The following is a 27,790-nucleotide window of genomic DNA, read 5'->3' as shown; positions in this document are numbered from 1 at the left end:
ATATATATATATATATATATATATATATATATATATATATATATATGTGTGTGTGTGTGTGTGTGTGTGTGTGTGTGTGTTCCGTTATTCTTATTCCTTTATTTTATTGCTCATTTGTGTTAATTCAAATAAATGGGCGGCTGCACTTATGAACTTCTAGCCAATCATCGCGCAGGAGGCGAGTTTTGGAGGAATACGGGTGGGAATAGAAAAACATCGCCCCCAGATACAGAGATGACGTCAATTGGGGGCGCTGATTCTGAAACGGTGGTTCACCAAAGACAATAAAGTGGAGAAGAAGAAGAGCTCCGCGGTTTTAGAGGGAAAAAGGAGCTGATCTGCTGAAGGTAAAGAGCTGTTTATCTCTTTTTCACTCTGTTTACACTGTTTATAACTCACTCTTACAGAAATAGAGAGAAACAGGAGCTGATCTTCTGAAGGTAAAGAGCTGTTTATCTCTTTTTCACTCTTTACACTGTTTATAACTCACTCTTACAGAAATAGAGAGAAACTTCAGTGTCTATACTGATCATTTTTTGCATATTCACCTTATTGCTGTTACTTTTCTTTTAGACTCATTTTACTTTTTAAGTGATTATATTGAACTCAATGTGCGTAGGTTTGTGTGGGGGCTGCTGGTTTAGTTAGGGATCGGGTGTTGGTTGGTATAAGTGTGCTGTTCAGTTTAGGGGGTTGCTGTTAAATTTGTATGGGGACCCTGCTTAAGTGAGGGTGGGTGCTCCCTTTTGAAGTTAGGGTGTGTGTGTGTGGGGGGGGGGTTCTGGTTAAGTCGTCTTGAGGGGGTATTGTGATTTCTAAGTTTAGGTTTACTTTGTGTTACTAAAACAAACGGGTTACACCACATAAACTACTGCACCACTTTTATGTTAAATTAGTCTTCATTAAATATTTACATCTTGTAAGAAGTTTAAGCTGATTTAACTTTCAAAAGTTACACAACTCCAGTTCAGTGAGACCATAGTTTACATCCACAACTCCAGTTCAGTGAGACCATAGCTTACATCCACAGCTCCAGTTCAGTGAGACCATAGTTTACATCCACAACTCCAGTTCAGTGAGACCATAGCTTACATCCACAGCTCCAGAACAATGAGACCATAGCTTACATCCACAGCTCCAGTTCAGTGAGACCATAACTTACATCCACAGCTCCAGAACAATGAGACCATAGCTTACATCCACAGCTCCAGTTCAGTGAGACCATAGCTTACATCCACAGCTCCAGAACAATGAGACCATAGCTTACATCCACAGCTCCAGTTCAGTGAGACCATAGCTTACATCCACAGTTCCAGTTGAGTGAGACCATAGCTTACATCCACAGCTCCAGAACAATGAGACCATAGCTTACATCCATGGCTCCAGTTCAGTGAGACCATAGTTTACATCCACAACTCCAGTTCAGTGAGACCATAGCTTACATCCACAGCTCCAGAACAATGAGACCATAGCTTACATCCACAGCTCCAGTTCAGTGAGACCATAACTTACATCCACAGCTCCAGAACAATGAGACCATAGCTTACATCCACAGCTCCAGTTCAGTGAGACCATAGCTTACATCCACAGCTCCAGAACAATGAGACCATAGCTTACATCCACAGCTCCAGTTCAGTGAGACCATAGCTTACATCCACAGTTCCAGTTGAGTGAGACCATAGCTTACATCCACAGCTCCAGAACAATGAGACCATAGCTTACATCCATGGCTCCAGTTCAGTGAGACCATAGCTTACATCCACAGTTCCAGTTCAGTGAGACCATAGCTTACATCCACTCTGGAAAGGTTTCATTTGACAGAAACCATTGTTTAATAAGCTGCAATTTCAGGTGCAACCCAGTTTGATTTATTGTTTTCACAGGGTGATGCACCTCATGGACTATAGACTAACTTAAATTCGCCTTTTCTGATGGAAGTAGATTGACTGATGTGTGAGGGAGACTATGATTTGCCACACTCTCTTCCACATCCTTGATGAATAATGTCTTTTTTCTTTTTTAGGGAGGAGACCCTGTAGCCAGTCACCTTTTTCTGGACATTGCATGATTTGCTTTAGTTTATGCTCAATGAGCTTTTTATTTATTTTTTTTAGTAATGTCTGTTTAAAACTGAACCAGCAGTGTTTGAGGCATTCCAGTTTTATCTTAGCCATCACAAAAAATTCAGGTACTGCCGGGCCTTTTTCATAACTGAAGCTGTGTATTTTTAATAGGTTGGGCTTCTTTCTGAAGTAACTGTCATCTGCAAGGTTATTTCTGTGTTCAGAGTTGTCAGATTTGACCCCATTTACACCTGGTCACTTCATGTGACTAGTATCTGGATTGTATCCTAATATTTTAGTGACCAGGTAGAAAACAGGGTGTTTGATCCTAGGTGCCTTACTTCCTCCTAGTATGTGGGCTCATTATTAATTTGAAAATGAGACTAAATTAGTTCTCCAAATTTCATTTTGACTAGAATTGTATTGGTTTATATAAAGGACATAAGGAGGAACATGCACCTCTGAGGACCACCAGTTCTGAGGCATAGAGGGTCATGGTAACCCACGTTTATTTATTGAACTTTTTTCCAGCAAGGATGGCCATAGCTTTGTGGTTTGCAGCTGAGACATCATCAGGGCCAGCCATGTTTCCAATCTTTTGTCTGACCTGATGTTCAGTGATAATGATAGGAGAGATCAGGAGGGGGGTCGTAGGTCCTTTAGAGGTGAGAACGGGCAGAGATGTGGTGTGAAGAGTCTGCAGACATGGTGTCGTAGACTGACTGTAGCTCGGCAGGAGGGAGACAGAAAATCTTTGTTTCCCAGTTCTTAAGCAAAAGATATTCAGCTGTTTTGGAACATTTTAAGACTTTGGCTGGTAGTTAGTAATGGTCTTGAATCTCCTTCAGATAAAAGAACTGTTATTTGAACTGTCACAGTTTATCCATATTTGCTGTTGACTCCACATTCAGCCCTTTCTTTTGGTGTCAGTGTTCCACTGCTGTTTTTCTTGGCTTTGCATAGTGTCTCCAAGTCAATGGAGAACCAGGGTTATTTGTTGTAAATGTCTATAGTTCTTTGAGATGTAAGTCTCCTTGAAGAAGTTTACTTAACTAAACTGATAATAGAACAATAATTCTTTAAGTTCTTGAAATGTTAAAACCTCAAATGCTGTAACCCCATCAGTAGAGTCCTGTTTTGACATCAACATAAATGTCAATGCAGTTCAGGGTTTATCTTTATTTCTAACGCGTTTGCCTATATTCTTTAAGCACTGCTTTAAGTTCAGTGCTCTGTTCCTGATAATATAATCAGCAGAATTAGAAGCTTCTACACTTGAATATTCCTACTGAACCAGCTACAGTTTTTGTACAGTTGCTAAGAAGCATTTTCAGTACTGAGTTCTCTTCACAACACTTAACTCAGTAACACTTTAGCCTCAAAATCCTCATCAGTGACTCTGGCTCTGTTTGGGGTGAGAATCAGGCCTGAATAATCTCTCCACTGCTGCAGAGCTGCTGCAGCTCCACAGAAGAACTACATTTTTAGGTAAAATAACACAATACTCCTTTGCTCTTAAATCATTATAACACAGTTTCCACAATAAATGGTGTTAAACGCTGGAGTTAATGCATAACTGCTAATTCACCAACCTTTAACGCTGAAGACTGACATGCAGACTGCTGGACAAATAGCAATGCAGATAACAAAAGGCAAAGAGAGAGATTTAAGACAAACATCAATAATTTGGAGATGAATGGACTTATTTGCATTTATAAGTGCTCAGCTGGTTTCCTCCTATGTTTAATCTGCAACAACTCATGAAGCTGAAGTCAGCTTCTCATTCTCCGGCTTCTCGTTCGAATTCTCCTGTTCTACCTTAAATGGCACAGCAGTACAATCTCTCATTTAAGGTGGAACGGGACAATACGAACAAGAAGCTGGTGAATGAGAAGCGACTTTAGACTCGTAAAAATTCTAATGTTGAAAGACATTTTACAAGAAACTCGCAGAAAAGTTTCCTGACTGAGGTGCGAGGAAAAACAGCTACAGCTGACCTGAAGGTTAAAGCAGAGTAAAGTAAGTCTTTTAGTTTTCATTTTATATTTTTAGCACATTAGCACATACTGAGACTTCTTTACAGCCAAGATGGTAAAATGGATATAAATGTTGTGGCTCCCAAGGGGGTTTGATTTTTGTTGAAAAATGGCTCCTCTTAACATTTCAGCTGCCAACCTCTCAGCTAAGCTTGCTAGTAAGGGGTGATCAGTTTTTTTGCTCAAACTCTCTGCAACTCTGCAACTGTGGTTCTGCTGAAGGGTGACAGTGTGCAGCAGGGAGCTCTCAAAAAAGGTTAAATGGTCTCAACCAACATGTCAACAATGTTGAATTTTACTGATGTAAGTTTCTAAAAAACTAAATTTCACTTTTCTCATCTAGTAAATAGCACTTTGTCCAGTGATGTAGGTCTGTATTCTTTTTGGATCATTAAAATCAAGTTGGGATCAAAAACTTGACCACAAAACATGAAATAAATTGAGACCATAACACAGAGCTGTATCAGATGCACCATGTGCCCCTCTGCCGTGTGATCTGTGAATACACCTTTATCTTAGATATGAGGCATTCAGGCATCCTTTCATGTATTAAGAACAAGTAAATAAGTTAGTGTGTTCTTGAGAACCTGGCAGTCCCAGCACTATAGAGAACCGCCTTTCAAGATCAGGCTGGTTTAATACATGATCCTGAGGCCATCCTCCTTCTCAGCTCTTTTAGTATTATTTGGTATAATTTTCAATAAATAAATGAATTACTACTTTTAGTATGCTTACTGTTGAACAGGTGAACATCCCCTTATTCAGATTTGCTACATTCTTTTCATGTGAGTGTTCTTTACTGGAAACATTCATATGCTAATCACAAAAGATGGGCGGTGTTGGAAAGCTTGTTCACCAACACCCATTTTTAAGACCTTTTTTTATTTACAAATGATCAGTCTCACTTGAAAAGTTGAGTGTGTATATTTAAGAATAGACTAAAATTAATAAACTTGGAATGAGAACTCAAAAACTAAATTAGAATGAGATTTAAGTATGTTTTATAAATATAGCCCCACTTGCTGGATCTGTGGGAGGAAAGGCTTTTTTATCTTGATAAAATGTTATTCAGCTGGTTTGGGATTAGCTGCAATATTTGCTGCAAAATTTGTGGATAGTAAAGGTCTGGAGTCACCTCCCAAATGGAGGAACATTTCATGTGAGAAGAATTACTGTATCTCTGTATTTGTATTAGGCATCTTTGACTGCTTTGATCAGTGCAAACTTAGACCTTTTTTATCTACCATTGAATACGCCTTCTGTGCTCTGCCCACTAATATAGATTTCTCTGAAAACTGGCCCTTTTGATCAAGGTCAGTACAGTTCAAGTGTGATTTTCTCAATTTTATCATACTATTTCCCTTAATGTTGGCACTGAATGAAAACAATTGATATTTTAAAACTGGTTTCATAATTGCTTTGCTGTTACTACTCTTCACTGTGCCGTCCTGGCCATCTTGCTATATATCTACCTAAAAAAGAAAAATCCCAGTTTGTGTCACTCTGCTTGCCTCTCTGTTAGCTTGTGGGTATTGTGGTGCCTTAAGTAATATGTTTTGAACTGTATGCACCCAGAGAAGTCAAGTGTGCATATCTGGAGTAGCAGTCTACAATGAAGAGATACATACTCTGATTCAACTTAAAAATGTCTGTGGCTGTGGTTTCTAGTAGAAAGTACATTTTGTGGGGCCAACAGGTTCACCATGGTTCTAGAAAAGTTTCTGACATGATTCACCATAATATATAGTTTCCACACAAACTATAATGACTCTCAGTTCTTGACAGTCTGTTTTTCTCACATGGTCTGTGTTCATGTACTCTTATTGGAATTTTGCTCATCCTTGATCACAGTAAAGTACATCTTTGCTTTCTCATGTGTACGGGAAACTGTACATGTTCATTGTTCAATAAGAACATTATGTATTGCATGTTTTAAAACATCAATATGATTGAGTTAAATAAGTTCTGGCTATGTGGGAATATTGTTGACACAAGTCCCCCCCAAAGAATACCTAAATAATTGGACATAAAATAACTTTAATTAGGTTCTAATCTCTGATCTGTTGCCTCAATAAATCAGTGGTCCTCATTCACCATCTTCTCAAGTTTCTTCTTACGTGTTTTTGAAAAAGGTTCTAAGAAAAAGTATGTCAGATTCATGACGTGTTCTTAAACTGCAGAATTGTTCGCACATTTGTGCTCTTGAGTGTGAGTAGATTCTGCTCTTACCTAAGTGAGTTTTAAGTTCTTCATAAAAACATAAAATTTTATATTTTTTCAGTTATCTTCTTTAATACTTAATCTACCGGTGTTTTATTTTCCTCTCCCTTTTTCTTTTTTTCAGAATAATCTCCTACTGCAAGTCTCCTGCTCCAAACAACAACTTTCCAACTAGTTTTCAAATTTCCCTTCAAAAACAAAGCATGAAACTGCTGAAATAAGGAAAGACTGCCAGGAAGTTCCAGTACTCAGAAAATATGAACACACCTTGCAGACTAACACAAAAGATTGCAGGCAAAAAAACTCACTACTGCTCAGAGTGTGGAAAGAGTTTTATTCAACACAGTAGTCTCCAAAGACACCAGCGCATTCACACAGGAGAGAAACCGTATCACTGCTCAGAGTGTGGACAGAGTTTTACAGAAAGTGGTAACCTCAAAAGACACCAGCGCATTCACACAGGAGAGAAACCATATCACTGTTCAGAGTGTGGAAAGAGTTTTACTACACAGAGTCATCTCCAAACACATCAGTGCATTCACACAGGAGAGAAACCGTATCACTGCTCAGAGTGTGGACAGAGTTTTACAGAAAGTGGTAACCTCAAAAAACACCAGCGCATTCACACAGGAGAGAAACCATATCACTGCTCCGAGTGTGGAAAGCATTTTACTACACAGAGTCATCTCCAGATACACCAGCGCATTCACACAGGAGAGAAACCGTATCACTGCTCAGAGTGCGGAAATAGTTTTACTACACACAGTAGTCTCCGAACACACCAGCTCATTCACACTGGACAGAAACCTTATCACTGCTCTGACTGTGGGAAGAGTTTTACTACGCAGACTAATCTCCGAACACACCAGCGCATTCACACAGGAGAGAAACCGTATTACTGTTGTGAGTGTGGAAAGAGTTTTATTCAACAGAGTAATCTCCGAACACACCAGCTCATTCACACAGGAGAGAAACCGTATCACTGCTCAGACTGTGGACTGAGCTTTACTCAACACAGTAGTCTCCAAAGACACCAGCGCATTCACACAGGAGAGAAACCGTATCACTGCTCAGAGTGTGGACAGAGTTTTAGACAAAGTGGTTCCCTCAAAAATCACCAGTGCATTCATTCCTGAGAGAACAACATCACTGCTCAGAGTTTGGGAAGAGCTTCAGTCATTTAAATTTTAAGGTACACGCATTATTTAATGTATTTCAAATGAAATAAAAAAAATTGATTTGGGCTTCTGTCCTGAGTTAGAAGTGAAATCTTACTTTATCAGGCAAGGGCCTTGATTGATTTAAATGCATAGTTTTTTTTTTTTTTTTTTCCCCCAAGCAGTCAAATGGAACAGTAGGTTTTTTTTTGGTTTTTTTTTGGTTTTTTTTGTTTTGTTTTTTTTCAGCTTACTACAAGTTTCGTCTTCTGAGAACCAGAACAGCCAATATTTCATTTCCACGACCAGTTCTGCTGTGCTGAGTGAGATGAAAAGGGCCATGACTGAAACATCTGAGATGTGCAATGGTGAGTTAAGTAACCCTTATTAATCCCCCAACGGGGAACTTTCACCTCTGCATTAACCCATCCATGCAGTGAAACACCACATACACACACACTAGGGGCAGTGAGCACATTTGCCCAGAATAGTGGGCAAACCTATCCACAGCGACCGGGGAGCAGTTGGAAGTTAGGTGCCCTGCTCAAAGGCACTTCAGTCACATACTTTCAGCCGAGGGGATCAAACAGGTGACCTTCTGGTCACAGGGCTGGTTCCCTAACCTCCAGCCCATGACTGCCAAATCTAGCCCATGGCTGCCCTTAGTTATTCAGTGAGAACAAGTTAGGCTGTTCTCACTAAATAACAATCACTGAATAAAAGAAGACAACACAAGTTATTCAGCATTTTTCACTGTTGAGGCTAAATGTGTTGGTATGGTCAGGCTTCAGTTGTGGCAGAGGTTATCGGGGTTCACCTGTCTGACTATGTATGTATTAATGCATAACATTATAAAAATATACACTATCTGGACAAAAGTATTGGGACACATGCACATTACATCTACAGGAGCTTTGATGACATCCAATTATAAATCTATAGGCATTAATATGGAGTTGGTCCCACCTTTGCAGCTATAGCAGCTTGCAATCTTTTGAGAAGCTTTCTACAAGATGTTGCAGTGTGTCTGAGAGAATTTTTGCCCATCTATCCAGAGGAGCATATCTGCAGTAAGACACTGATGTTGGAGGAGAGGGCATGGCTTGCAATCTCCTTTCTAGTTCATCCCGGAGGTGTTTGATGGGGTTAAGGTCAGGGCTTTGTGTGTGCCAGTCAAATTCTTCCACACCGATTTGTACTTGGTGATTTAAGGCTTGCATGAAGCTATTTGGACATTAAGACCCATGCCATGAAGCTCCTGGTGCCCAGTTTTTTGTGCTGATTTTAATGCCAGAGGAGTGAAGGAATTTATTGTTGTGAAATGTGCTGTGTTGTGTGTGAATGTGCTGAAGTTGTATTTTAGGCTGCCTATTGTTGTGTTTCTCCTTATATGGTCATGTGTGTCACACCTGTCACTTGTCCTGTATAAGCTGGGTCTAATCTTGGCATCAGTCCAGCTATAAAACTGTGACAGTCCATTGTCTTACGGGCTGGCTGGCTGTCTGGAACCTGTGCGCAAAACGAATAAACTTTATTTGTTCAGACAACAGACCTAGTTCCCTGGTTCGTTGGGGTTTGGATTCTATCAGGAGGTTTGGAACTGTGCAGCTATTTAGTTAGCAGAGCGTTGGTAACTTTTAGGCATTATGCGCCTCAACACTCGCCATCACACTCGGCGCTTGCTATGGTCCCTAAAGGCTTCCACTTTTCAATAATACAACTCAATTTATTGCCAAATATCAGCATGGCATTGCATATCAAGATGCCATTGGAGTGGATGATGCAGTTATCTACCTGCTGGACAGAACATACTCTCATCTGGACACATCAGGCAGCACTGTGAGGACCATGTTCTTCAATTTCACCAGTGCATTCAAGACCATACAGCCTGTGCTGTTAGGGGAGAAGCCACAACTGATGCAGGTGGATGAATCCATCATCTCATGGATAATTAACTGTCTCACTGGATGATCTCAGTTTATGTGGCTGCAGGGCTGTGTCTCAGACAAAGCTGTGTGCAGTGTTGGGGCACCACAGTTGGACTGAATTAGCCCCACTTCCTCTGTTCTCTCTTGTTTTCTGTGCAAGGAATGTGCCTGGCTGTAACAAAATCAGCCACTTTTTACATACCAGTCATTGGTTTTACCTTTTGTTTCCTCAGCGAATGTATTATGCCTTTGTGTTAATGTTCTCTTGTTTATTCATATTACAGTTATGTGCATCCAGTGTTTTGTAACTGCTTTGTTCTCTATTGATGAATGAAATGTACCAACTCCCCTTTTCGGGACTGTATAACCTCATGTAATTTTGGCTGCAGTTGGAGATCTCTGGGTTCTTGCAAGAAGCTTCTCCCCAGCCATGATTTTAAATGAACATAATACTGTGATGATTCATCAGAGACTCTGTGACACTGCTGTTGTGTTTATTAGAGATGGCCACCACATTATACATTATATATTATTTCTGTCTTTTTAACAATTGCTTTATTATTAAATTGAGTGCATTATTAACTCTGTCTGTGTAGCAGGAATTCTAATAGAATAAGGTAATTTCTTGACTTTATTTGAGATATCAAATTTCTTTCAGATGGAAAAAATATGTCTATAATAATTTGATTTCTGTTATTGTGTACTGCCTTAGTGTTAAGTCAAGTATATTATTTATCATAATTAATAATAATAGTGTATATAAACGCTAAAGTGTACATAATTTTAATTGAATGCTCTTCTTTAATGTGTCTTTGCCTGTAATATCTTTAGCTGTGTACAAAAATAAAGAGCCACTCTTCTCTATAGAGAGTTCGGGTGTGCTACACTGACCACCTCCATGAAGCAACCACAAAGAACAGAAAGCCCAAAACCCACAACAGCTTAGAGTCATTAAGCGATCTTCTGCCAGTCTTTGTGGGTGCTGTCTTCTTTGCAGCAGTCTGCTGGGGAGGAAGCATCAGAGGAGGTGATGCAAAAAGGCTGAATAAACTGATCAAGAAGTCTGGTGCTGTCTTGGGATGCTCACTGGATGGTTTTGAGGTGGTCTTTGAAAGGAGGTCAGTTAATAAGCTCGCTGCTATTCTGAACAACACATCACACCATCTTGTACTAACAAGGCGGCGGCGCGTGCACATGCTGCGGCTTCTCTCGCTCCCGACTATGCACTCATCACTTTAACTGCTCCATAAGCTCATTCTAATTGCACTACTGTTTATAATTGCACTATTTATACCCACAGATCTTAATCTGTATGTGCTGTATGGCACTTAGGTGTTAATTTCGAGACCTTCTTATATTGATATTATTTTTGTATTATTCTATTTTTTAGAATGCGTTTATTTTTACTATGTGTTTAGTGTTTTTTTTGTGTCTCTTTAAATTCACACATTTCCTGTTTACTGTCCATTTATTGGTTTTGATACACCATGGGGTCTGAGAATAATGCAATTTCAATACTCCATGACCTGTACATATTGTAGTATTGACAATAAAGCTGACTTGACTTGACTTGACACCACTTCTATGACCTACGGGTCAGAGAGTGGAGCACCTTCAGCAACAGACTCTGCTCTGCTGTAGTAAATAATGTATAATGTAAGGTAATGTGCAATCGCTCTGTACAACAATCGTCACTGTGCTGGGACATTACTGTCTACTGAGCCACTGACAGGACAGGCTCACTGGGCACCCACCGGACACTACATCTCTCCACTCATATTTCTAGGCACTCCCACTTTGATTATACATTTTTGCATATTCCATATTGCACGGCCACTTTATTTATTTGTCCACAAACATTGCACATTGCACTGTCACTTTTTTATGCATCAATAAATGACATATTGCACAACCGTTAACATCGTTATCATTTACAGTACATAGTCACTTTTTCATTCTCTGGAGGGGACATGCACCACTGCACTGTCAACCGCATAGTATTTATGTAATTTACTTATTATTTTTGTACTGTACATTATTTTTATTGTTCTTAGTATATGTTTGTTTTATTCTATGTATGTTTCTCTAAATACTCTAAGGCTCCTGTTCATTTTGCCCTTGTTTTGGTCTTAACTGTGCTTTGTACTGCCGCAACAGAAGAATCTCCGTCTGGGATTAATGAAGTGATCTATGTTAAGAGGGGAATAAGAACACATTAATTGCCATTATGGAATCATGCTTCCAAAATGTAACAGCACTCACAGATTACATCATCAGATCCAACATGCAAAATCCAATCACAAAATAAATGAAATGACAGTCCACAATAATAATAAGCAAGAACATGTTATTTATCAGGACTTATGACTCAAACTTCATGAAGCTATTATATATCTCCATATTGTGTGGTCAGATCCCTTCATTAAGTGACTAGTGTAGGCTGCTACACTAGTGAAGTTGAGTGTCACTCTCAAAACCTGGTACAGTACAGGCCTGTCTTTAACATTAACGTTTAGACTTTGTGTCATTCAGAACTACAGCCTTTAAATGGTCATTTTTGTAAAGTACTGGCCACACAAGGTTTAGTATTTTACTGGCTCTCTTGTTTGCTATGCTAATACAAACATTTACAAAATATATTCAAATTGAGTTGTATAGCATTTTTTCCATTGGGTGTCATCACAAACAGTTGTGCACTCTCCTAATAATGTATCCAATTACAAATATAAAAAGAACATAGAAAACAGAGTACTGTATTTAGAATACATCTTGGGAAGGCAAAAAAAACTGTTATACTGTTCCTTGCTGTTATTTATTGTCAGTTTTCTTAAAGTCGTTATTCTGTGAATCCATTCGATGAAAATTCCTTTTTTAAAATTTGTAACTTTTTTTTCACCACCTGTTTCAGTCTGCTGCTGCTCCCGTAATCCCCTGAGCAGGGGTCCAGTACAACACTGATAGTAAATTTATCACTTATACCATATCCACTACTGAGAAGATTATTAATTTAATCATTACTTTAAAAGAGCACAGTAATGCCCGGGATTAGGGACATTGATTTATAAGTCTACTCAAGCTTTAGCAGAGCTTCATTTAGACCCATTTAAAGGTGACCATTAACCATGCCTGCTGGTAGAATTTGGTTCCTTGTCCATCACCTTTACCTTCAGCAAAGCAGTTGTCATCTTGGAGGTGTGTTTGGGGTCATTATCGTGTTGGAAAACTGCCATGCGGCGCAGTTTCCAAAGGAAGGGGATCATGCTCTGCTTCAGAATGTCACAGTACATGTTGGAATTCACGTTTCCCTCAATGAACCGCAACTCCCCAGCGCCGGCAGCACTCATGCAGCTCCAGACCATGATGCTACTAAAACCATGCTTGACCGTAGGCAAGAGACAGTTGTCTTGGTACTCCTCACCAGGGCGTCGGCACACATGCTGGACATCATCTGAGCCAAAAAAGTTTATCTTGGTCTCGTCAGACCACAGGACAAGGTTCCAGTAATCTACTTTCTTGGACTGCTTGTCTTCAGCAAACTGTTTGCAGGCTTTCTTGTTCGTCAGCTTCGGAAGAGGCTTCTTTCTGGGGCAACGGCAACGCAGACCGAATGCAGGGAGAGGGACAGAGTTGGGCACAATTTGGACATGTTCACTGTGTGGTGTACTCACTTGTGTTGCCAGCTATTTAGACATTAATGGCTGTGTGTTGAGTTATTTTCAGAGGACAGTAAATCTATACTGCTATACAAGCTGTACACTGACTAAGTTATATCCAAGTTTCATTTCTATAGTGTTGTTCCATGAAAAGATATAATAAAATATTTGCTGAAATGTGAGGGGTGTACTCACTTTTGTGAGATACTGTATGTAGATATCATGAATGTCTTATGTTTCCACCCTTACCGATTTCCTAATGCTACCTTCAACTACCACTGTAAAAAATTTTCATATCGTAAGTTGCTCTGGATAAGAGTGGATGCCCAATGTCATAAATGTAATGTTCTATGCTGTATTTTAGAACAGCTCTTGGTGAAGGTCCCTGTGTTCTGTGACTTCTAACTCCAGGCCTGACTGCTAACAATTCTGTATGATAGTGATACACAGTCAACATCATTATGTGGAGCACATGTTTACCTATTACATACTGGTAATGTTCTGTAAAATTAAGTGGTACCAAATTCATTTTATGTTTAATTGTTGAGATTGCTGTCCAATATGTGGGTTACATTTGTTATGAGTCCTATATTCATAAAATAGGCAATTCATAATATGACATACAAAACACCAGGATTTAGACACAGTATAATATTAATTAACACTAACACTAATAATATTAGGCACCAGCTACATCTAACTGCCCTTAAATCATTATAATTACATGCATAACACAAGATTACATGATTTCAAAATGTCAGGTTCCATAATGAATGTGTGTGTGCTAGGGTTTACTGACTTATTACTGCTGCATATTATTAGTGTGTGTGTGTGTATGTGTTCTTCAGGGTGGATCATAGAGGGGAGATCAGGCTGAAACCAGGACTGAAGAAATGTAATGTAGCTCCTTTAATCTGTATGTGTTTGTGTGTGTGTACAGATGCTGTTGATCTCACTCTGGATCCAAACACAGTGAACAGGTGTCTCTCTCTGTCTGAGGGAAACAGAAAGGTGGAGCGTGCGTTTAAGGATCAATCGTATCCAGATCATCCAGACAGATTTGATGGCATGCCTCAGGTTCTGAGTGTGGAGAGTCTGTTACTAGGAGGTTCAGTGGATCAGTCAGAGGGCTGATATATCAGTATCATACAGAGGAATCAGGAGGAAAGGAGGCATATTTGAGTGTGGTTTTGCCTACAATAATCAGTTCTGGAGTCTCCAGTACTTTGAAAGCAGACACACTGATAACAGATACTCGTTCTGGCACAATGAAAAGAGAACCTACCTACCTATCCCTCCTTCACCCTCTAAAAGAGTAGGAGTGTATCTGGACTGGGAGTCCGGCACTCTGTCCTTCTACAGTATCTCCCCTGACACACACACATACTGTTCCACCTACACACACTCTACATCACATTCACTGAGCCTCTCTATGCCGGGATTGGGATTTATGATTACCCTGTGTGGTTGTGTGAGATATAATAACCTCCTGAATCCTGCAGGAAAAATTAAAACACCAGAAACACACTACTGTGTGTGTCATGGTAGATTTTGACAGTATTAATACATAAAATTAGGCTTTAGTTTACAGCACTAGTAATATACTTATTAGGTACAAATGATATCCCTTTTCTATCACATTGTTGACTGAAAGTTATTCTACTGACACCTGGTAGCCATTCTTATTTAGTTTCACCATTCTAAATATAGTAAAATATTTCAGCACTGTTTTATCTGAAGGGTGTTTACATAACATATTCATAACATCCTACACAAACCTAACATGTTCATTAATGTTTAAATTAACTTTCATAAAACATACATGCTTTACATGATATTAATATGGACTACTATGTCATTTAACTGAAAAATATTTTTCCACTTTTGAAAAACTATGTGATTTTCAGTGAGACTCTGACCTGGTTTTACCCCTTTGAACACAAAGTGCTTTGACAGTTGAAACTTTCAACTTCTTCAATTTTTTTTTCTTAAGCTTTTGTATTTTGAACTTTATGTTTTCTTTACAATGTTATTGTACCAGGAGATTAATCCAACAGTTTATACATTGTTAAGGAAAACAGTATTTACTCTGGGGCGTTAAATGCCAGCACTGTCATCACAATGATCATTTAGAGTTTTTTTTTTATTTTTAGTTAATATCTTCCTCGCTTATGGTATTGGAGATGTTACAAATATAATCGTGCATTAGTTGTCCTCTTTGATTGACACACATTGAGGTTAAATGTTATACACACTGTTATCCCAAGAACCAATCAATTAAGGTTTTTTTTTCTTTGCATTCATTTTTCAATTTTGCCATTCATCCAGTGATAATTGGTAACTCTTTGACTTTCCTCACTAAGAGTGCTGATAAATTTGTAAATGTGCTTTATGAATAAAAGTTATTCTTATACATCTATTAAACTAAAGTGGTTCTTTGATGACATTGTGCAGAGAAGCACCTTAAGAACCTAGCCTCCTTTCCATTATATGATATTGGTAGCAACACACCTTTTTTCATCTTGGTTATCTTCACACCGATTTCTTCTGTGATGCAAAGTTTTATTACACATTAAGAATAGCTCAGGTGGTTTGCACTGAATATTTCCCCATAGTAAATGAATAATAAACCATAGTATGTAATGAGCCTGGGATTTAAAGTGGTTAAATTATTAATTATTATTTGTTATTTTGCTATCAGGTTCATTCTAAATACATATATTTTACGGTTGATAATCTTTTCATGAAGAATCTGTATTTTAACATTTCCCTTACTTCTTTTAGACACACATTATTGTTCTCATGTGACCACCCATGTAAAATATTCATATTAGATTAGGATAGCCTTTAATTTAATTTATTGTTTATGTTTTGGTAAAGAAAATCAACATTGTTTTTTTATTCAAAACAAAACTTGCAAAAAATGTGATTTTATGTGAAAAATGTGAATAATGAGATAAATTAATTTTATTTATAAAATTTTAATTTAAATTTTATTTATAATTAATAATTTTTTATATAACTCAAAGTAGTTTAACTATCAGTTATTATAACTCACACTTTTTAGCTCTGAATCTTAAGGTCAACAATAAAATGTAAGTGGAGCCTACTCAGACGCAATTCTCAGCTTGCTATCAGTTTAATCAGTCCACAAACAGAACTCTAGCAAAGGGTGCAGGACTGTCAAGATGCTGCAGCATGAAGTGCAGGGCCAAACTGACCATGCCATTAACAGACCTGTTAGCTTTGTATGTGAGAGCAGAACAGCATTCCAGTGATTTATTGAAGATGTTGAAAATCAGTGCTAGGTGGTCCCAGCAGTGCTTTAGGGTGGATGGAGAGACTAAGTCAGGTCCCAGGGCTTTTCTCACCTTCTATTTGTGAAAAGCCTGTTAATGTGTTTGTTAAAAGAGACATGAGTAGAGGGTAGAGGTGAGAGCGCCAGGGTGGGGGAGGTGGGGATTGGGCTGGCAGATAAAGCTGAAGTTTGTCCTTTATGTCTTTAAGTCTGAAATTGTTCAAGTGTTCGGCGGTCATTCAGAAGGAGGTTTTTCTCACTTTGTAGCCGAAGATCTCTTGGAGGTGTTTGGAGTTGCATTCCATGATTTATGTACTAAACAGGAAAAGAAACATTCACATTCAAGCTATTTACATAGAAACTGAGTAAAGGTATGTACTGAGGGAAGGAAAAGATTTAATCAATTAGGAAATTTAATACAATTGAACTTGGCATTTCCCATGAATAAAGTTCACTTTAGACTTAAAAGACTTAGACTTTTCTTTGGCGTTTTATGACAAAGTATTCATCAAAGTAAGTGCTTAACCTGTTTAACCTTCAAGAAATGTTAATATCAACCTCAGGCTGTTAAATCAGAGACTATCTGAGCTTTTTTGAAATGTACAGCCTTTTTGCAACCCCCAAATTTCAGGGAGATGTATAAATGGCATTTGAAAGCCTCTTTCAATTCAGTTGATTATTTTCTAGCAAGAAATACAGAAATGTATTAAATGCTTTCAGAACATTTCAAATCAATACTACAAATCTATTCTAATATCTAATATTTTTCTTTATTGTTAGTGTTGTTTTTATTTTTTTTCTTAATTTAAAAAAATGTACATTTCATATATATATATATATCTAGCTTATATATATATAGCTTATCCTTCTGGGTCGCGGGGCTGGAGGTGCTGGAGCCTATCCCAGCTGTCATCGGGCAGAAGGCAGGATACACCCTGGACAGGTCGCCAGTCCATCGCTGGGCAGATATATGTTTTATATGTTTTATGTATAGAAAATCAATTCTGACCAAATTTGCTGCAGTTGTTTATATTGCAATCCGTATAATAAATGAATGTTTTCCGTTATTCTTATTCCTGTATTTTATTGCTCATTTGTGTAAATTCAAAACTGCGGCAGTAAATAAATGGGCGGCTGCTCTTATGAACTTCTAGTCAATCATCGCGCAGGAGGCGGGTTTTGGAGGAATACGGGTGGGATTAGAAAAACATCGCCCCCCAGATACAGAGATGACGTCAATTGGGGGCGCTAGTTCTCAAACGGTGGTTCACCAAAGACAATAAAGTGGAGAAGAAGAAGAGCTTCGCAGTTTTAGAGGGAAAAAGGAGCTGATCTGCTGAAGGTGAAGAGCTGTTTATCTCTTTTTCACTCTGTTTACACTGTTTATAACTCACTCTTACAGAAATAGAGAGAAACAGGAGCTGATCTGCTGAAGGTAAAGAGCTGTTTATCTCTTTTTCACTCTTTACACTGTTTATAACTCACTCTTACAGAAATAGAGAGAAACTTCAGTGTCTATACTGATAATTTTTTTTGCATATTCACCTTATTGCTGTTACTTTTCTTTTAGGCTCATTTTACTTTTTTCAGTGATTACATTGAACTCAATGTGTGTAGGTTTGTGTGGGGGGCTGCTGGTTTAGTTAGGGATCGGGTGTTGGTTGGTATGAGTGTGCTGTTCAGTTTAGGGGGTTTCTGTTAAATTTGTATGGGGGCCCTAGCTTAAGTGAGGGTGGGTGCTCCCTTTTGAAGTTAGGGTGTGTGTGGGGGGGTTCTGGTTAAGTCGTCTTGAGGGTATTAAGTCAGTGTTTTCTAAGTTCAGGTTTTCTTTGTGTTACTAAAATAAACAGGTTGCACCATATAAACTAACGCACCACTGTTATGTTAAATTAATCTTCAGTAAATATTTCTATATTTATCTCCTTGTAAGAAGGTTAAGCTGATTTAACTTTCAAAAGTCATACAGTTCAGTGAGACCATAGCTTACATCCACTCTGGAATAAGCTGCAATTTCAGGTGCAACCCAGTTTGATTTATTGTTTTCACAGGGTGCTGCACCTCATGGACTATAGACTAACTTAAATTCACCTTTTCTGATGGAACTAGATTGACTGATGTGTGAGGGAGACTATGATTTGCCACACTCTCTTCCACATCCTTGATGAATAATGTCTTTTTTAGGGAGGAGACCCTGTAGCCAGTCACCTTTTTCTGCACATTGCATAATTTGCTTTAGTTTATGCTCAATGAGCTTTTTATTTATTTTTTTTTAGTAATGTCTGTTTAAAACTGAACCAGCAGTGTTTGAGGCATTCCAGTTTTATCTTAGCCATCACAAAAAATTCAGGTACTGCCGGGCCTTTTTCATAACTGAAGCTGTGTATTTTTAATAGGTTGGGCTTCTTTCTGAAGTAACTGTCATCTGCAAGGTTATTTCTGTGTTCAAAATTGTCAGATTTGACCCCATTTACACCTGGTCACTTCATGTGACTAGTATCTGGATTGTATCCTAATATTTTAGTGACCAGGTGGAAACGGGTGTTTGATCCCAGGTGCCTTACTTCCTCCTAGTACGTTGGCTCATTATTAATTTGAAAATGAGACTAAATTAGTTTCACAAATTTCATTTTGACTAGAATTATATTGGTTTAGATAAAGTACATATGGAGAGATCATGCACCTCTGAGGACCACCAGTTCTGAGGCATAGAGGGTCATGGTAACCCATGTTTATTTATTGAACTTTTTTCCAGCAAGGATGACCATAGCTTTGTGGTTTGCAGGTGAGACATCATCAGGGCCAGCCATGTTTCCAATCTTTTGTCTGACCTGATGTTCAGTGATAATGATAGGAGAGGTCAGGAGGGGGTTCGTGGGTCCTTTAGAGGTGAGAACGGGCAGAGATGAGGTGTGAAGAGTCTGCAGACATGGTTTCGTAGACTGACGGTAGCTCAGCAGGAGGGAGACAGAAAATCTTTGTTTCTCAGTTCTTAAGCAAAAGATATTCAGCTGTTTTGGAACATTTAAGGCTTTGGCTGGTAGTTAGTAATGGTCTTGAATCTCCTCCAGATAAAAGAACTGTTATTTGAACTGTCACAGTTTATCCATATTTGACTCCACATTCAGCCCTTTCATTTGGTGTCAGTGTTCCACTGCTGTTTTTCTTGGCTCTGCATAGTGTCTCCAAGTCAGTGGAGAACCAGGGTTATTTGTTGTAAATATATATAGTTCTTTGAGATGCAAGTCTCCTTGAAGAAGTTTACTTAACTAAACTGATAATAGAACAATAATTCTTTAAGTTCTTGAAATGTTAAAACCTCAAATGCTGTAACCCCCCTATCAGTAGCCTGTTATGACATCAACATAAATGTCAGTGCAGTTCAGGGTTTATCTTTATTTCTAACGCATCTGCCTATATGCTTTAAGCACTGCTTTAAGTTCAGTGCTCTGTTCCTGATAATATAATCAGCAGAATTAGAAGCTTCTACACTTGGATATTCCTACTGAACCAGCTACAGTTTTTGTACAGTTGCTAAGAAGCATTTTCCGTACTGAGTTCTCTTCACACAGTTAACACAACAGTCTGCTTGGATGTTTGTCATTTGTTTTCAAACAAAAAGAAGAAAAGAGCCTTCAACTACTAAATCTGTCTCCTGCAACCTGGAGAGATCTCTGCTTTCACAACTCAGCCTCTACCCTAACCAATCTATCTATAGATAAATTAGTTTGCTATTTATTAAACTGAAAATCTGTCTCATATATTTTATGTGCTACTTAGCTGCCTGGCTACTTTAATTAACATCAATTGCAGTTTAACATCAGTGGTCAGTGTTGGGTTAGCTACTGAAAAATTAGTAGTTAGCTATTTTGTAGTTACTTTGCCAACATTTGTAGCCAGCTACAATTCAGCTACTTTTCTGGAAAAAGTGGCTACTTTTTAGCTTCTTTTTGAAAAGCAGTGCACTACTTTTTAGCTACTTTCAAAGTATGATCGCAAGAATGTTTGTGAATCTCCACCTGACACACCAAAAAAGCCCAACTGATGGTGTGAACAAGACACTGTATGTAATCATGAGCAAGAAAGAAACACACAATTAAAAAGCTGCAAATATACAAAAAGATCAGCAAAAAGTTTAAGTGTAACCAACAACAAAATGTGTGATATCCGACAAAAACTTAGACTAAGTAAAGGCAAAGTCAATCATTTCAGGTTTTTCCTAACAAAAAAAATAACTAGATACAAACCAAACAATTTTGTGCAAAGCATTGTCAACTGTTGAAATAAAACCGCTAGAATTTAAACAAGATATGTACAGACATGACGTTCAGACTCCTTTGTTTACTTCAGTAACACTTTAGCTTCAAAATCCTCATCAGTGACTCTGGTTATGTTTGGGGTGAGAATCAGGCCTGAATAATCTCTCCTGCTGCAGAGCTGCTGCAGCTCCACAGAAGAACTACATTTTTAGGTAAAATAACACAATACTCCTTTGCTCTTAAATCATTATAACACACAGTTTTAACGCAGTTTTCACAATAAACACTGTTGAATGCTGGAGTTAATGCATAACTGCTAATTCACCAACTTTAAAGCTGAAGACTGACATGCAGACTGCTGGACACACAGCAATGCAGATAACAAAAAGGCAAAGAGAGAGATTTAAGACAAACATCAATAATTTGGAGATGAATGGACTTCTTGGCATTTATAAGTGCTCAGCTGGTTTCCTCCTATGTTTAATCTGCAACAACTCGTGAAGCTGAATTCAGCTTCTCATTCTCCGGCTTCTCGTTCGAATTCTCCTGTTCTACCTTAAACGGCACAGCAGTACAATCTCTCATTTAAGGTGGAACGGGACAATTCGACAAGAAGCTGGTGAATGAGAAGCGACTTTAGACTCGTAAAAATTCTAATGTTGAAAGACATTTTACAAGAAACTCGCAGAAAAGTTTCCTGACTGAGGTGCGAGAAAAACAGCTACAGCTGACCTGAAGGTTAAAGCAGAGTAAAGTAAGTCTTTTAGTTTTCATTTTATATTTTTAGCACATTAGCACATACTGAGACTTCTTTACAGCCAAGATGGTAAAATGGATATAAATGTTGTGGCTCCCAAGGTGGTTTGATTTTTGTTGAAAAATGGCTCCTCTTAACATTTCAGCTGCCAACCTCTCAGCTAAGCTTGCTAGTAAGGGGTGATCAGTTTTTTTGCTCAAACTCTCTGCAACTCAGTCAGGGTCAGCTACAAAAAAAATTGTAGGCATTACAGCTGTTACCTACATTTCATAACAGAAATCTCACATCAATAACAAGTTATCAGAAACATCAGGGCATCACTCAAGAATTTAAACAGTGCTGTAATATTCAGATCATTTTTGGCAGGATCAGTTAGACACGAGAGCAGTACAAACTACTGAGGGGACCCAACTACCTTCACCCATCTGCTAGATTTACCTACATCACTAAAACCAGTTCTACTAATGGTTGATGTGGTTCTGCTGAAGGGAGACAGTGCGCAGCAGTGAGCTCTCACAAAAGGTTAAATGGTTTCAACCAACATGTCAACAATGTTGAATTTTACTGATGTAAGTTTCTAAAAAACTAAATTTCACTTTTCTCATCTGGTAAATAGCACTTTTTGTCCAATGATGTAGGTCTGTATTCTTTTTGGATCATTAAAATCAAGTTGGGATCAAAAACATGAAATAAATTGAGACCATAACACAGAGCTGTATCATATGCACCATGTGCCCCTCTGCCGTGTGATCTGTGAATACACCTTTGATATGAGGCATTCAGGCATCTTTTCATGTATTAAGAATAAGTAAATAAGTTAGTGTGTTCTTGAGAACCAGCTTTTAAGATCAAGCTGGTTTAATACATGATCCTGAGGCCATCCTCCTTCTCAGCTCTTTTAGTATTATTTGGTATTATTTTCAATAAATAAACGAATTACTACTTTTAGTATGCTTACTGTTGAACAGGTGAACATCCCCTTATTCAGATTTGCTACATTCTTTTCATTTGAGTGTTCTTTGCTGGAAACATTCATATGCTAATCACAAAAGATGGACAGTGTTGGAAAGCTTGTTCACAAACACCCAATTTTATGACCTTTTATTATTTACAAATGATCAGTCTCACGTGAAAAGTTGAGTGTGTATATTTAAGCGTGCACTAATATTTATAAATTTGGAATGAGAACTCAAAAACTAAATTAGAATGAGATTCAAGTATGTTTTTATAAATATAGCCACACTTGCTGGACCTGTGGGAGGAAAGGCTTTTTTATCTTGATGAAATGTTATTCAGCTGGTTTGGGATTAGCTGCAATATTTGCTGCAAAATTTGTGGATAGTAAAGGTCTGGAGTCACCTCCCAAATGGAGGAAAATTTCATGTGAGGAGAATTACTGTATCTCTGTATTTGTATTAGGCATCTTTGACTGCTTTGATCAGTGCAAACTTAGACCTTTTGTTATCTACCACTGAATACGCCTTCTGTAATCTGCCCACTAATGTAGATTTCTCTGAAAACTGACCCTTTTGATCAAGGTCAGTACAGTTCAAGTGTGATTTTCTCAAATTTTTCATACTATTTCCCTTAATGTTGGCACTGAATGAAGACAATTGATATTTTAAAACTGGTTTCATAATTGCTTTGCTGTTACTACTCTTCACTGTGCCGTCCTGGCCATTTCGCTATATCTACCTAAAAAATAAAAATCCCAGTTTGTGTCACTCTACTTGCCTCTCTGTTAGCTTGTGGGTAATGTGGTGCCTTAAGTAATATGTTTTGAGCTGTATGCACCCAGAGAAGTCAAGTGCGCATATCTGGATTTGCAGTCTGTAATGAAGAGATACATACTCTGATTCGACTTAAAAATGTCTGTGGCTGTGGTTTCAAGTAGAAAGTACATTTTGTGGGGCCAACAGGTTCACCATGGTTCTAGAAAAGTTTCTGACATGATTCACAATGATATAGTTACCACACAAACTATAATAACTCTCCGTTCTTCACAGTCTGTTTTTCTCGCATGGTCTTTTCTTGCATGGTGTCTTCTTGTGTGTACGGGAAACTGTACATGTTCAATGTTCAATAAGAACATTATGTATGGCATGTTTTAAAATGTCAATATGAGTTAAATAAGTTCTGGCTATGTGGGAATGTTGTTGACACAGGTGCCCCTAAAGAATAGATATGTGTAGATTCTGCTCTTACCTAAGTGAGTTTAAAGTTCTTTATAAAAACATAGGATTTTGTAAATTTTTCAGTTATCTTCTTTAATACTTAATCTACCAGTGTTTTATTTTCCTCTCCTTTTTCTTTTTCAGAATAATCTCCTGCTGCAAGTCTCCTGCTCCAAACAACAACTTTCCAACTAGTTTTCAAATTACCCTTCAAAAACAAAGCACGAAACTGCTGAAATAAGCAAAGACTGTCCGGAAGTTCCAGTACTCAGAAAATATGAACACACCTTGCAGATCAAATAAAAAAATTGCAGGCAAAACAACTCACTACTGCTCAGAGTGTGGAAAGAGTTTTATTCAACACAGTAGTCTCCAGAGACACCAGCGCATTCACACAGGAGAGAAACCGTATCACTGCTCAGAGTGTGGACAGAGTTTTACAGAAAGTGGTAACCTCAAAAGACACCAGCGCATTCACACTGGAGAGAAACCATATCACTGCTCAGAGTGTGAAAAGAGTTTTACTACACAGAGTCATCTCCAAACACACCAGTGCATTCACACAGGAGAGAAACCGTATCACTGCTCAGAGTGTGGACAGAGTTTTACAGAAAGTGGTAACCTCAAAAAACACCAGCGCATTCACACAGGAGAGAAACCATATCACTGTTCAGAGTGTGGAAAGAGTTTTACTACACAGAGTCATCTCCAAACACACCAGCGCATTCACACAGGAGAGAAACCGTATCACTGCTCAGAGTGTGGACAGAGTTTTACAGAAAGTGGTAACCTCAAAAAACACCAGCGCATTCACACAGGAGAGAAACCGTATCACTGTTCAGAGTGTGGAAAGAGTTTTACTACACAGAGTAGTCTCCAAACACACCAGCTCATTCACACTGGACAGAAACCTTATCACTGCACTGACTGTGGGAAGAGTTTTACTACACAGACTAATCTCCGAACACACCAGCGCATTCACACAGGAGAGAAACCGTATTACTGCTGTGAGTGTGGAAAGAGTTTTATTCAGCAGAGTAATCTCCGAACACACCAGCTCATTCACACAGGAGAGAAACCATATCACTGCTCAGAGTGTGAACAGAGCTTTACTCAACACAGTAGTCTCCAAAGACACCAGCGCATTCACACAGGAGAGAAACCGTATCACTGCTCAGAGTGTGGACAGAGTTTTAGACAAAGTGGTTCCCTCAAAAATCACCAGTGCATTCACTCCTGAGAGAACATCACTGCGCAGAGTTTGGGAAGAGCTTCAGTCATTTAAATTTTGGGCTTCTGTCCTGAGTTAGAAGTGAAATCTTACTTTATCAGGCAAGGGCCTTGATTGATTTAAATGCATATTTTTTTTGTTTGTGTTTTTTTTGTTTGTGTTTTCTCCCAAGCAGTCAAAAGTTTTTTTTTCCAGCTTGCTACAAGTTTCATCTTCTGAGAACCAGAACAGCCAATATTTCATTTCCATGGTCATTTCCACGACCAGTTCTGCTGTGCTGAGTGAGATGAAAAGGGCCATGACTGAAACTTGCATCTGAGATGTGCAATGGTGAGTTAAGTGACCCTTATTAATCCCACAACGGGGAAATTTCACCTCTGCATTAACCCATCCATGCAGTGAAACACCACATACACACTAGTGAATACACACACACTAGGGACATTAGCTATTTGGACATTAAAACCCATGCCATGAAGCTCCTGGTGCCCAGTTTTTGTGCTGATTTTAATGCCAGAGGAGGTTTGGAACTGTGCAGCTATTGAGTTAGCAGAGCGTTGTTAACTTTTAGGTATTATGCGCCTCAACACTCGCCGACACACTCGGTGCTTGCTATAGTCCCTAAATGTTTCCAGTTTTCAATAATACAACTCACAGTTGATTGCCAGATATCAGCATGGCATTGCGTATCAAGATGGCACTGGAGTGGATGATGCAGTTATCTACCTGCTGGACAGAACATACTCTCATCTGGACACATCAGGCAGCACTGTGAGGACCATGTTCTTCAATTTCACCAGTGCATTCAAGACCATACAGCCTGTGCTGTTAGGGGAGAAGCCACAACTGATGCAGGTGGATGAATCCATCATCTCATGGATAATTGACTGTCTCACTGGATGATCTCAGTTTATGTGACTGCAGGGCTGTGTCTCAGACAAAGCTGTGTGCAGTGTTGGGGCACCACATTTGGACTGAATTAGCCCCATTCCTGTTCAACCTGTACACCTCTGACTTCAGGTACAACACAGTGCCGTGCAAAAAATCTCGTTTGACACGGCCATTGTGGGGTGCATGAGGAATACAGGAAGCTGGTGAAGGACTTCTCACATCTACAATCGATACACTTTGTTAGTATTTTCCATTGTGTGAAGACATCATTCTGCTGGTCATTTAAGGAATTTAATAATTTTTTTGACTTTTTATATGAATGTCATACTACCTTATTTCACTTTATCTTACTGTTATGGAAGCAGTAGTTTCACATATGACTCTAGTAATACCACTTGTATATTTATGATCTCTGTATGCTATAATGTTATATATTACTTATAAGATCAGAGTGAACTTCCTCTGTTCTCTCATGTGTGTATGCAAAGATTGTGCCTGGCTGTAACAAAATCAGCCACTTTTTACATACCAGGTCTTGGTTTTACCTTTGTTTCCTCAGCGAATGTATTATGCCTTTGCGTTAATGTTCTCTTGTTTATTCATATTACAGTGTTACCAGTGTTTTGTAACTGCTTTGTTCTCTGTTGATGAATGAAATGTACAAACTCCCCTTTTCGGGACTGTATAACCTCATGTAATTTTGGCTGCAGTTGGAGATCTCTGGGTTCTTACAAGAAGCTTCTCCCCAGCCATAATTTTAAATCAACATAATACTGTGATGATTCATCAGAGACTCTGTGACACTGCTGTTGTGTTTATTAGAAATGGCCACCACATTATACATTATATATTATTTCTGTCTTTTTAACAATTGCTTTATTATTAAATTTAGTGCATTATTAACTATGTTTGTGTAGCAGGAATTCTAATAGAATAAGATAATTTCTTGACTTTATTTGATATCAAATTTCTTTCAGATGGAAAAATGTCTAATAATTTGATTTCTGTTGTTGTGTACTGCCTTAGTGTTAAGTCAAGCATGTTATTTATCATAATTAATAATGTATATAAATGCTGAAGTGTACATACTTTTAATTGAATGCTCTTCTTTAATGTATCTTTGCCTGTAATATTTTTAGATGTGCACAAAAATAAAGAGCCACTCTTTTCTATAGAGAGTTCAGGTGTGCTACACTGACCACCTCCATGAGGCAACCACAAAGAACAGAAAGCCCAAAACCCACAACAGTTTAGAGTCATTATCAGTATATCTATAGCCACTACTATTGCAGTCCTAACAGGCAACAGACAGGGGGGGCATTCGGGCCATAAAGACTTGCTTTTGAACATGATTCACAGAGACTCTGCTAATAGGAAACAAACAGTAGAGCAGTAAGTACAGCCAATAATAGCACAATGATAAAAAAGCTATAAAACATACCAAAAAAGACTGAACTACTAAATAAAGCAAACAGGAGAAAAAGAAACTAACAAAACAAAAAATAAAGCACAGTAAATCTGTAATGGGTTGTGTCTTTAAAGTCTTGGAGAGACTAGTGCTGTCACATCTCACACCTCAGGTCAGCTCTTTTCTGGACCCCCTGCAGTTTGCTCATCAACAGCAGGTTTGTGTGGACAACACTGTTATGTATCTACTGCAGAAAGCACATTCCAGAATAACACCATAGTGAGAATTACTTTCTTAGACTTCTCAAGTGCATTTAATACCATCCAACCTCTCATGCTGGGGGAGAAGATGGAGAAAATGCAGGTGGACAAGTCCATGATTGCATGGGTTTTAGACTACCTGTCTGGAGGACCCCAGTATGTGCGGTTGTGAACCTGCCTGTCAGATCATCTGGTCAGCAGCATTGGAGCACCCCTTCCTCTTCACCCTGTACACGACGGACTTCCAATACAGGTCGGACCTCTGCCACATTCAGAAATTTTCTGATGACTCTGTGGTGGTTGGGTGCATTAGAGATGGACAGGAAGAAGAATATAGAAACCTGGTGGAAATTATTGTGGAGTGGTGTACAAGGAGCCACCTGATCCTCAATGTGACCAAGACCAAGGAGATGGTGGTGGACTTTAGGAGAAAGAGAACCACAATCAGTCTTGTTACC

The 27,790-nt window shown here is 38.6% G+C and overlaps 3 protein-coding genes and 1 pseudogene across 4 annotated transcripts in view; all 4 read left to right on the top strand.

The window, feature by feature from the left end:
- Nucleotides 1-15,116, top strand: part of LOC118826366 (stonustoxin subunit beta-like) — a 36,292-nt gene extending 21,176 nt beyond the window's left edge. Inside the window, exon 4 of the mRNA XM_036597327.1 lies at nt 14,193-15,116. Coding sequence (XP_036453220.1) covers nt 14,193-14,612 — 420 coding nt within the window. The 3' untranslated portion in view covers nt 14,613-15,116. The remainder of the gene's footprint in view (nt 1-14,192) is intronic.
- Nucleotides 1-27,790, top strand: part of LOC118826312 — a 545,149-nt pseudogene that overhangs the window by 273,790 nt on the left and 243,569 nt on the right.
- LOC118826360 (zinc finger protein 239-like) lies at nt 132-10,845 on the top strand. 2 transcript variants are annotated; one of them, XM_036597319.1, is made up of 4 exons: nt 132-347; nt 6,444-7,511; nt 7,726-7,844; nt 9,020-10,845. In XM_036597319.1, exon 2 carries the CDS (start codon nt 6,577-6,579, stop codon nt 7,453-7,455), a length of 879 nt encoding a protein of 292 aa, XP_036453212.1. In that variant the 5' UTR covers nt 132-347; nt 6,444-6,576; the 3' UTR covers nt 7,456-7,511; nt 7,726-7,844; nt 9,020-10,845. The 2 variants fall into 2 exon arrangements, with proteins under 2 accessions (XP_036453212.1, XP_036453211.1); XM_036597318.1 differs by lacking the exon at nt 9,020-10,845 and having other exon boundaries at nt 133-347; nt 7,726-8,798.
- Nucleotides 23,820-24,830, top strand: LOC118825521 (zinc finger protein 239-like). Its single transcript, XM_036596168.1, has one exon. The coding sequence runs from the start codon at nt 23,820-23,822 to the stop codon at nt 24,780-24,782; it is 963 nt and encodes a 320-aa protein (XP_036452061.1). The 3' UTR covers nt 24,783-24,830.

This window comes from Colossoma macropomum, unplaced genomic scaffold (genome assembly GCF_904425465.1).
Source record: "Colossoma macropomum unplaced genomic scaffold, Colossoma_macropomum, whole genome shotgun sequence".
Lineage (NCBI taxonomy): Eukaryota > Metazoa > Chordata > Actinopteri > Characiformes > Serrasalmidae > Colossoma > Colossoma macropomum.
Note: the sequence above shows the minus strand (reverse complement) of the source record. Positions and strands in the feature narration are given on the sequence as shown.

What these genes read in the sequence shown, in the direction of transcription:
- LOC118826360 (XM_036597319.1), top strand. Translation starts at nt 6,577, where the DNA reads ATGAACACACCTTGCAGACTAACACAAAAGATTGCAGGCAAAAAAACT.
- LOC118825521 (XM_036596168.1), top strand. Translation starts at nt 23,820, where the DNA reads ATGAACACACCTTGCAGATCAAATAAAAAAATTGCAGGCAAAACAACT.